Source organism: Pecten maximus, chromosome 7 (genome assembly GCF_902652985.1).
Source record: "Pecten maximus chromosome 7, xPecMax1.1, whole genome shotgun sequence".
Taxonomy (NCBI): Eukaryota; Metazoa; Mollusca; class Bivalvia; order Pectinida; family Pectinidae; genus Pecten; species Pecten maximus.
In genome coordinates, this window is record NC_047021.1 from 11,934,811 (window position 1) to 11,946,033 (window position 11,223).

General features: G+C 35.2%; 1 protein-coding gene across 1 annotated transcript in view; it reads right to left on the minus strand.

Moving 5' to 3' along the window:
- The window catches only part of LOC117331615 (protein-serine O-palmitoleoyltransferase porcupine-like), a 36,630-nt gene extending 25,662 nt beyond the window's left edge, over positions 1-10,968 (minus strand). Inside the window, exons 1-5 of the mRNA XM_033890425.1 lie at positions 10,875-10,968; positions 8,411-8,722; positions 7,466-7,679; positions 7,209-7,252; positions 6,821-7,005 (exon numbers count right to left, since the gene is read on the minus strand). Of these exons, the coding sequence (XP_033746316.1) occupies positions 6,821-7,005; positions 7,209-7,252; positions 7,466-7,679; positions 8,411-8,690 (723 nt within the window). The 5' untranslated portion in view covers positions 8,691-8,722; positions 10,875-10,968. The remainder of the gene's footprint in view (positions 1-6,820; positions 7,006-7,208; positions 7,253-7,465; positions 7,680-8,410; positions 8,723-10,874) is intronic.
- Positions 10,969-11,223: the final 255 nt, after the last annotated feature.

Consider the following 11,223-nt stretch of genomic DNA (forward strand, 5'->3'; position numbering starts at 1 on the left):
CATGTACAGATATATAGCATGTATATATAAACAACATGTACATATATACAACATGTAAATATATACAACATGTACATATAAACAACATGTACATATATACAACATGTACATATATACAACATGTACATATAAACAACAGGTACATATATACAACATGTAAATATATACAACATGTACATATAAACAACAGGTACATATAAACAACATGTACAGATACATTGTATATAGCATGTATATATAAACAACATGTACATATATACAACAGGTACATATAAACAACAGGTACAAATATACTACATGTACAGATATATAGCATGTATATATAAACAACAGGTACAGGTATATAGCATGTATATATAAACAACATGTAGAAATAAACAACATGTACATATATACAACAGGTACATATCAACAACAGGTACATATATACAACATGTACATATAAATAACATGTACAAATAAATAACATGTGCATATATACAACATGTACAGATATACAACAGGTACATGTATACAACATGTACATATATACAACATGTACAAACAAGAGGCCCAGAGGGCCTGTATCGCTCACCTGGATTTCATGAGATATGAAACAAGAATGATGATTAAGTATATTTGTCACTGGTATTGCTATGTCAATATATCATAGGCATTTTATATGGGTCGTGAGGTTTTTATGCCAAAAAATGCATTAATCCATGAAATGAAATAGACTTTTGGCACAACCCCAAAGGGATACTACCACAAAAATGTGAGTGATATCCATTGCTTAGTTTCAGAAAAGAAGTTGTTTAAACCAATTGACCCCTTTTGACCCCACCCTCTGCACCACAGGGGGTCAGTTCCTTCCTTTATAAAACTTTGAATCCCTACCCAAAATGATGCTACCAGTCAAATATGAGCTGTTTCAGAGAAGTTGTTCATATCAATTTAGCCAAACTGACCCATTTTGGCCCCACCCCTCAGCACCCAGGGAGGGGGTCAACCTCAAAATTTGTACATTTTTGAATCCCCACCCCATGACCATGCTACCATACAAATGTGAGTGTTATCCGTTGCTTAGTTTCAGAGAAGAAGTTGTTTATATTAATTTAACCAAATTGACCCCTTTTGGCCCCACTCCTCAGCCCCCAGGGAGGTCGGCCCCATCATTTGTACAATTTTGAATCCTGATCCCAAAGAAATGCTTAGTCAAATATTAGCAATATCCATTGCTCGGTTTCAGAGGAGAAGTTGTATATATCAATTTAGCCAAATTGACCACATTTGGCCCCACCCCTCAGGCCCCTGGGGAATCAGCTCCGTCATTTGTACAATTTTGAATCCCCACCTAATATTGATGCTACCAGACAAATATGAGCAATATCCATTGCTCGGTTTCAGAGAAGGAGTCGCTTATATCAATATAGCCCAATTAATCACATTTGGCCCCGCCCCTCAGGCCCCTGGGGAATCAGCTCCATCATTTGTACAATTTTGAATCCCAACCTAATATTGATGCTACCAGACAAATATGAGCAATGTCCATTGCTCAGTTTCAGAGAAGAAGTCGCTTATATCAATATAACCCAATTGACCACATTTGGCCCCGCCCCTCAGGCCCCTGGGGGGTCAGCCCCATCATTTGTACAATTTTGAATCCCCGACCAATAGTGATGCTACCAGGCAAATATGAGCAATATCCATTGCTCGGTTTCAGAGAAGAAGTCATTTATATCAATATAATATAGCCCAATTGACCACATTTGGCCCCGCCCCTCAGGCCCCTGGGGGGTCAGCCCCATCATTTGTACAATTTTGAATCTCCATCCCATAGTGATGCTACCAGGAAAATAGGAGCAATATCCTTTGCTTGGTTTCAGAGAAGAAGTCGTTTATATTAATAGAGCCAAAATGACCCCTTTTGGCCCCGCCCCTCAGACCCCTGGGGGTCAGCTCCATCATTTGTACAATTTTGAATCCCCGACCAATAGTGCATGATGCTACCAGGCAAATATGAGCAATATCCATTGCTCGGTTTCAGAGAAGAAGTCGTTTATATCAATATAGCCCAATTGACCACATTTGGCCCCGCCCCTCAGGCCCCTGGGGGGTTCAGCCCCATCATTTGTACAATTTTGTCCTTCGGACCAGGTGAGCTAATAAATAACATGTACATATAAACAACATGTACATATATACAACATGTACATTTAGAAAACATATACATATATATACAACATGTGCATCAATACTAACATGTACACATATACAACATGTACATATAAACAATATGTACAAATAAACAACATGTACATATATAACACAAGTACAGATATACTTCAATGTACATAAAATCATCAACATGTACATATAAACAACATGTCATGTACACATATACAACATGTACATATATACAACACGTACATCAAAACAACATGTACATAAATACAACATGTACATATATACAATATGTACATGTATGCAAACAACATGACATATAAACGACATGTACATACAAACATGTACATATACATGTACATATATACAACATGTACATATAAACAACACATACATATATACATGTACATACAAAAAACATGTACATATGTACAACATGAACATAAATACAACATGTACATATTGTATACAATGTATATATATATATATATACTAACATGTATGTACAAAGTAGAATAATAAATGATAGATATCCTAAAAATCAGACAACATTAAAAGAAATAATGTAAACACAATGTCACCGGTACAAGTATGGGGCTAATTAAATATTTGTATATATGATTTACAAATATGTGTCGTCGAGTTACTTGTATTGTGGAAAGTACCTTGTCTATTTATAGTAACGTCTGTATCTTGTCTGTAGTTCAGGTGGTCGTTTCGTGATTGTCCTTATTTAGTCTTGTTTATGTCTTATATGTAAATTAGGGTGTGAAAGTGTGAAAAAGCGTGCAAGAGTGAGAGAACGTTAGATAAAACTCCATAACTCGCGTGAATCATCGCAGTTGCCATTTAACCGTTGGCTGAGACGTATCCTCTGGGGTCCAGCAACTACTACCTTACGATGTATTATACGACGTGACACTATTTCACCAGACTGCTGAAGTCTTGGAAGGTATATATACTATACAGAATATGTATTTACCGTGTAATAGATATTTATTGAATATCAACATTAAGCGCGTATTCGTATACACGTAGTATTAGCCGGTATATATTGATATATATCGTATATACATTGTACTTAGTCCGGCTGTTTTTATGTTTCAGGATTTTTTTTATGTTTGTACGTCTGGAAATGTCTCCGGTTAGTAAATAAATAAAGAACCAGCAGGAATTTGGGAGTTTGTTATTATGTCCCGCATTTTCTTCCTGAGACAACAAGTTAGACAATTCAATGAGAGATCACATACACACAAGTTAGACAATACAATGAGAGAGATCACATACACACAAGTTAGACAATTCAATGAGAGAGATCACATACACACAAGTTAGACAATACAATGAGAGAGATCACATACACACAAGTTAGACAATACAATGAGAGATCATATGCACACAAGTTAGACAATACAATGAGAGAGATCACATACACACAAGTTAGACAATACAATGAGAGAGATCACATACACACAAGTTAGACAATACAATGAGAGAGATCACATACACACAAGTTAGACAATTCAATGAGAGAGATCACATACACACAAGTTAGACAATTCAATGAGAGATCATATACACACAAGTTAGACAATTCAATGAGAGAGATCACATACACACAAGTAAGACAATACAATGAGAGATCACATACACACAAGTTAGACAATTCAATGAGAGATCACATACACACAAGTTAGACAATTCAATGAGAGATCACATACACACAAGTTAGACAATACAATGAGAGAGATCACATACACACAAGTTAGACAATTCAATGAGAGATCACATACACACAAGTTAGACAATACAATGAGAGAGATCACATACACACAAGTTAGACAATACAATGAGAGAGATCACATACACACAAGTTAGACAATTCAATGAGAGAGATCACATACACACAAGTTAGACAATTCAATGAGAGAGATCACAAACACACAAGTTAGACAATACAATGAGAGAGATCACATACACACAAGTTAGACAATTCAATGAGAGATCATATACACACAAGTTAGACAATTCAATGAGAGAGATCACATACACACAAGTTAGACAATTCAATGAGAGATCACATACACACAAGTTAGACAATACAATGAGAGAGATCACATACACACAAGTTAGACAATTCAATGAGATCACATGCACACAAGTTAGACAATTCAATGAGAGAGATCACATACACACAAGTTAGACAATTCAATGAGAGAGATCACATACACACAAGTTAGACAATACAATGAGAGAGATCACATACACACAAGTTAGACAATTCAATGAGAGAGATCACATACACACAAGTTAGACAATACAATGAGAGAGATCACATACACACAAGTTAGACAATACAATGAGAGATCATATACACACAAGTTAGACAATACAATGAGAGAGATCACATACACACAAGTTAGACAATACAATGAGAGAGATCACATACACACAAGTTAGACAATACAATGAGAGAGATCACATACATACAAGTAAGACAATTCAATGAGAGAGATCACATACACACAAGTTAGACAATTCAATGAGAGATCATATACACACAAGTTAGACAATTCAATGAGAGAGATCACATACACACAAGTAAGACAATACAATGAGAGATCACATACACACAAGTTAGACAATTCAATGAGAGATCACATACACACAAGTTAGACAATTCAATGAGAGATCACATACACACAAGTTAGACAATACAATGAGATAGATCACATACACACAAGTTAGACAATTCAATGAGAGATCACATACACACAAGTTAGACAATACAATGAGAGAGATCACATACACACAAGTTAGACAATACAATGAGAGAGATCACATACACACAAGTTAGACAATTCAATGAGAGAGATCACATACACACAAGTTAGACAATTCAATGAGAGAGATCACAAACACACAAGTTAGACAATACAATGAGAGAGATCACATACACACAAGTTAGACAATTCAATGAGAGATCATATACACACAAGTTAGACAATTCAATGAGAGAGATCACATACACACAAGTTAGACAATTCAATGAGAGATCACATACACACAAGTTAGACAATACAATGAGAGAGATCACATACACACAAGTTAGACAATTCAATGAGAGATCACATGCACACAAGTTAGACAATTCAATGAGAGAGATCACATACACACAAGTTAGACAATTCAATGAGAGAGATCACATACACACAAGTTAGACAATACAATGAGAGAGATCACATACACACAAGTTAGACAATTCAATGAGAGAGATCACATACACACAAGTTAGACAATTCAATGAGAGAGATCACATACACACAAGTTAGACAATACAATGAGAGAGATCACATACACACAAGTTATACAATACAATGAGAGATCACATACACACAAGTTAGACAATTCAATGAGAGAGATCACATACACACAAGTTAGACAATACAATGAGAGAGATCACATACACACAAGTTAGACAATTCAATGAGAGAGATTACATACACACAAGTTAAACAATACAATGAGAGAGATCACATACACACAAGTTAGACAATTCAATGAGAGAGATCACATACACACAAGTTAGACAATACAATGAGAGATCACATACATACAAGTTAGACAATACAATGAGAGAGATTACATACACACAAGTTAGACAATTCAATGAGAGAGATCACATACACACAAGTTAGACAATACAATGAGAGAGATCACATACACACAAGTTAGACAATACAATGAGAGAGATCACATACATACAAGTTAGACAATACAATGAGAGAGATCACAAACACACAAGTTAGACAATACAATGAGAGAGATCACATACACACAAGTTAGACAATACAATGAGAGAGATCATATACACACAAGTTAGAAAATTCAATGAGAGAGATCACAAACACACAAGTTAGACAATACAATGAGAGAGATCACATACACACAAGTTATACAATACAATGAGAGAGATCACATACACACAAGTTAGACAATACAATGAGAGAGATCACATACACACAAGTTAGAAAATTCAATGAGAGAGATCACATACACACAAGTTAGACAATTCAATGAGAGAGATCACATACACACAAGTTAGACAATTCAATGAGAGAGATCACATACACACAAGTTAGACAATTCAATGAGAGAGATCACATACACACAAGTTATACAATACAATGAGAGAGATCACATACACACAAGTTAGACAATACAATGAGAGAGATCACATACACACAAGTTATACAATACAATGAGAGAGATCACATACACACAAGTTAGACAATTCAATGAGAGAGATCATATACTCACAAGTTAGACAATTCAATGAGAGAGATCACATACACACAAGTTAGACAATACAATGAGAGAGATCACATACACACAAGTTAGACAATTCAATGAGAGATCACATACACACAAGTTAGACAATGCAATGAGAGAGATCACATACACACAAGTTAGACAATACAATGAGAGAGATCACATACACACAAGTTATACAATACAATGAGAGAGATCACATACACACAAGTTAGACAATTCAATGAGAGATCACATACACACAAGTTAGACAATTCAATGAGAGAGATCACATACACACAAGTTAGACAATTCAAAGAGAGACATGAGGACAGATGCCACCTACCATAGATTTGCGGTCCTGACATAGCATGTTTTTGTAGTCTTGATAACTGACCCAGGGACCAAATATTACTGTCCCTACACACAACACATAACCAAGGTACTCGGACATGGACGGCATCCCCTCTACTCCGCTAGCGACATCGAAGGCTAATCCTATAACCTTCATGGACATGATAATCTGAGCACCTATTGAAGATACAAAACATAAATTGGAGCTACTCCTGTCCTGGATAATTGAGAACAAAATACACATATTAAATTACTGTGCCATGTGATAGACAGATACAAGGTTGTGCCTTGTATATTACTGATACATGTTGTGGGAGATGAGATTGGTTAATAAATTACTTCATACCAGGTCCTGATGTAAGATGTACACATTTCCTTACCTCTTACTTTATGCCATGTGGTTTCCTCTACAAGATAAAGTTCACTGAAACAGATAAAATAAAGTTTGTTTTATGAAGCATAAATACTTAAATTGTAAGTCAATGTAGAATAAAATCTAACACAAAAAGAAAAAGAAACCAAAAACACCAGTATTTATCAAGTTGCCTATAATGTTTCAGTGGTTGGAAGGACATACAGGTATTTATTTCTTTTCTTTATTCACAAACTGCAGGGCTGATATATACAGATAACATACCATAATATGATATAGACAACGAGGAAGGTAGAGACAGCGATTCCACAGTATTGGCGACATAAGAAATGGACGGCAATGAGAACAATGTAGACCAGGCAACAGCAATACAGAATGTATACCAAGTCACGTGAAAACACCAGGTGAAGCGCCAGCACCCCAAACAGGGCACTTGTTAGGTGCAAGAATGAACGAGGTACTCCAACTTCCTCAGCATCTGCAAACAATCACCTAAATCTGATTAGTGAATAAGTTGAATGATTATTAATTCAATACAGGAAATACTAATATCCTCATCGTCTTGAAGAACAATTATCAAAAGGATTCCAATATTAACTTCCAGCTATTTTCAAAAAAATAAAAAGTGATTTCTGACAAAGGACTCATTTGATCCTAAAAGGGCCTCATTTAAATACAATACCACATACACTGTACATGTACATACAAATGACAGATATAAATATCTGTAATACAAGATAGAAATTTATTTCTCTCAAAGAGCTAGGTACTTGTTTGAACTTCCATGAAGTATTGGATAAACTTCTACTAGTATTGGTATTTCAGGAATTTGGATGTATATATACATATTAACTTGGATACAGTAACTTGAATCAACATATCATGTCATTAATATTTTGAAAAATGAACTAAAATTATCAGTATACATTACAGAAGAACCTGATCTATTTGACTAGATGCTCTACACCTTATATTTGTTAAGTGGCATTCTTTCTTACATCAATTCTATTTTGTGATGTATATGCACTAACAACATTTGATTTGTTTATGATTCTAACATGAACAAAATGGTTTTCAATGCTGGAGTTTATAATTTCTAATCATTATCAAACTATGATTTATGTAAGAATTATTATAGCTTAAATAAACAAACTTATCCCTGATCTAATAAGAAAAAATTGCTATGATCTCCTTGTTATTATACCATACCTGGTTTCCAGAGATTTGATATAAGCTTGAAAATAAAGGACAGAGCCAAAAGAGGAAGCAAGACTTTTAAGGCCCCTGTCAGCACTGGGAGCATGCAGTTTTCTCCGAGCTCCAACAGTGAGAAACTAGCTGCTTCTTCATACTCTTGACCATACTCTTTCTGGTACGAGGAGAGAAAAGCCTCAAGCTCTGGGTCCATAGTTTCTCCATTGAGATAAGCCTGTATAAGCTCCTCGTCAATGTCATCATAGTACATGTCTAAGTCATCCAAGCTTTCCATAGTTGAGGCATTAACTGTCACTTATTTTAATCCTGTGGGGGTTATAATATAAAAATCAACATAGGTAATTCATGTTTATGTTGAATAGGTACATTGTAGGTGTCTAAGACTAAATAATCATTAATCCATTGTTCCTTTATTTTACACTTCTGTTCAAAACTGAAAGGTCTACCTTTACAAACTGACTAAATAGTTATAAATATCCCTGTCAAATCTGGTTTCGACACAATATGCTTTACTTCTAAAAGACAATTTTTTGGTTCAACCTGTAGTCACTGTTCAGGTTTGGGAAAACCACCAACTTGCGTACAATATGCAAACTAGGCCAATTGAAGTATAGTTTTGTTACTAAAAATACAGTAGTCAAAATCACTGTAAAGTTAAATTTTTAAATATTTTCGATCAAGTTGCATTTATTTAGTTATGAAACATCATACAAATGCAAAAATGAAAATTATTTGCACGTTGGAAAGTACCACAAATTGATGCAATACTTCCAGTAGTGTAACATCAAGTTTCTAGGTCGACAACGCTTCTTCTTCTTCATTTCCAATTCCGTCAAAAATGACAATTACATTGGCAATCTGTTGGCTAAAGAACGTGAAGAGGGTTAATATACAGTGATATCTTCTTTTTTTTATGTTAGAGTGCAGATAAGATAAAAGGTAAAAGATTTGTTTATTTAGTGAGGACTCCAAGGACTATATATACAGTATACAATATACGTATGGATATGTGCCTTGAAGTCCTAAAGTGTAGTGCATTGTACTGCTGCTACAGGTAAGAGATTCCACTGTGTTATTGTGTATGGGGAAAATGAGTATATGTATGTATCCTTTGTGGCAGAGATATGCCTGAATGAGTATGTATGTACATGTCTACTGGGATGAGAATTGAAGTGTGGTCGATAGCTACTACATGTATTTGGTGTATTATTTTGTAGAATGGTATTAGTCTGGATTGTAACCATCGTGTTTGTAGTGTTGGCGATTGAAGTTTGTATATCATGTCTGTGATAGAACTAGTGTTATGGTATTTATTGTTGACATATCGTGCTGCTCTGCATTGTGTTTTTTTAATCTGTTGGATTTGGTTTGTGTTATAGAGGTCCCATATAGAAGAGCAGTATTCCAGTTTGGGTCTAACTAGTGCTTTTGTATGCATGTTCTTTTATGTGCTGCACACTGCAGTGAGTTAATTTTGAGATTGCGTTTCAGGAAACCTACATATGTAGTGATCTTTGTGCATTGGAGGTGATGTTGTTAATGCGTTTGTCCCATTTTAGGTTGTTTTGTAGTGTGAGACCTAAATATTTGCTCGAGTCTACTTGTTTGAGTGTGTGATTGTGAAGAGTGTAATCATGGTGTATTTTGTTTCGTTTAGGTGTTATGTTAATGATGTTGCATTTGTCTGGGTGAAACTTCATCATCCAATTGGTTTCGCATTGTGCTGCTTCATGTAGATCTTCTTGTAGTTTTATTGTGTCTTCCTTGTTTTGAATTGTTTTGTATATGATACTGTCGTCTGCGAAAAGTCTGAGTGTACTGTTTTGTATGTATTCATACTTTCAGTTTCAGTTAACATATATTTTAGTAAAATATTATTTACCTTGTTGTAAATTAAATCGCCATTAAAAGATAGTTCTAAATTTAATTTTCGGTATTGGCTATTTTCAGTAACCAATCCATACTGCAACCACAGTACTCCAACTGGAGTATTATACGCGAATTCGCGTATTATACACAAGTTGGCGGTTTCCCCTTAACCTGTGTATATATCGGTTACATTTTGCTATAGCGTGCGAAAACCCCCTATGGCGTATATTTCCCTATGGCGTATTTTAGGGTCACCCCAATTACACGACTGACGTACAGCGGCTTGCAGTTGTAAAATGATAAACACTGCATAAGACTGTAAGAGAAAGAAGACATATGTATATGTAAATGGTGGACGTTTATAAGTAAAACGGATATCGTAGCCAGACGAGAAGGCGTGGTGACAGAGACCGGTGTTAAACTTTTTCATACCAGGCCTAGCTACATGTAGTTTGTAAGCCTCAACAGGCGAAAGCTGGTAAGTCGGCGTCTGCAAACTAAAAACAACGTTTTGACAGTTGCCGACTGATAGTAGTTAAGCATTGAATGCAGGTATTTTCAAGTTGCAACGACATAAAAAAGTACTTACATTGTTTGAAATACATCCAAAGTTACTTTTTGCAACTAAAATATCACCATCAACAGGCGCGACGACACGACACCGGAAGCAACCTGACGGATTCTAATAAACGAAAACGAATGACGGGATTAAAATTCCCACTGAAACCAGAGACGTGTATATCAGCTGATATACATAATGTACACGTCTTCTTTTTAATTGGAAGTATAATATCTAAACAACTTGTGAAATAATGGATATCAAATGCCAACAGTATAGTAAAACCAACTAAACATTCCAAGCATTGCCAAAATGTTTACAATTGGGGTATTGGAATGAAAAAAATGTACTGTGAACATGATTTAAAATCATTTTCAGT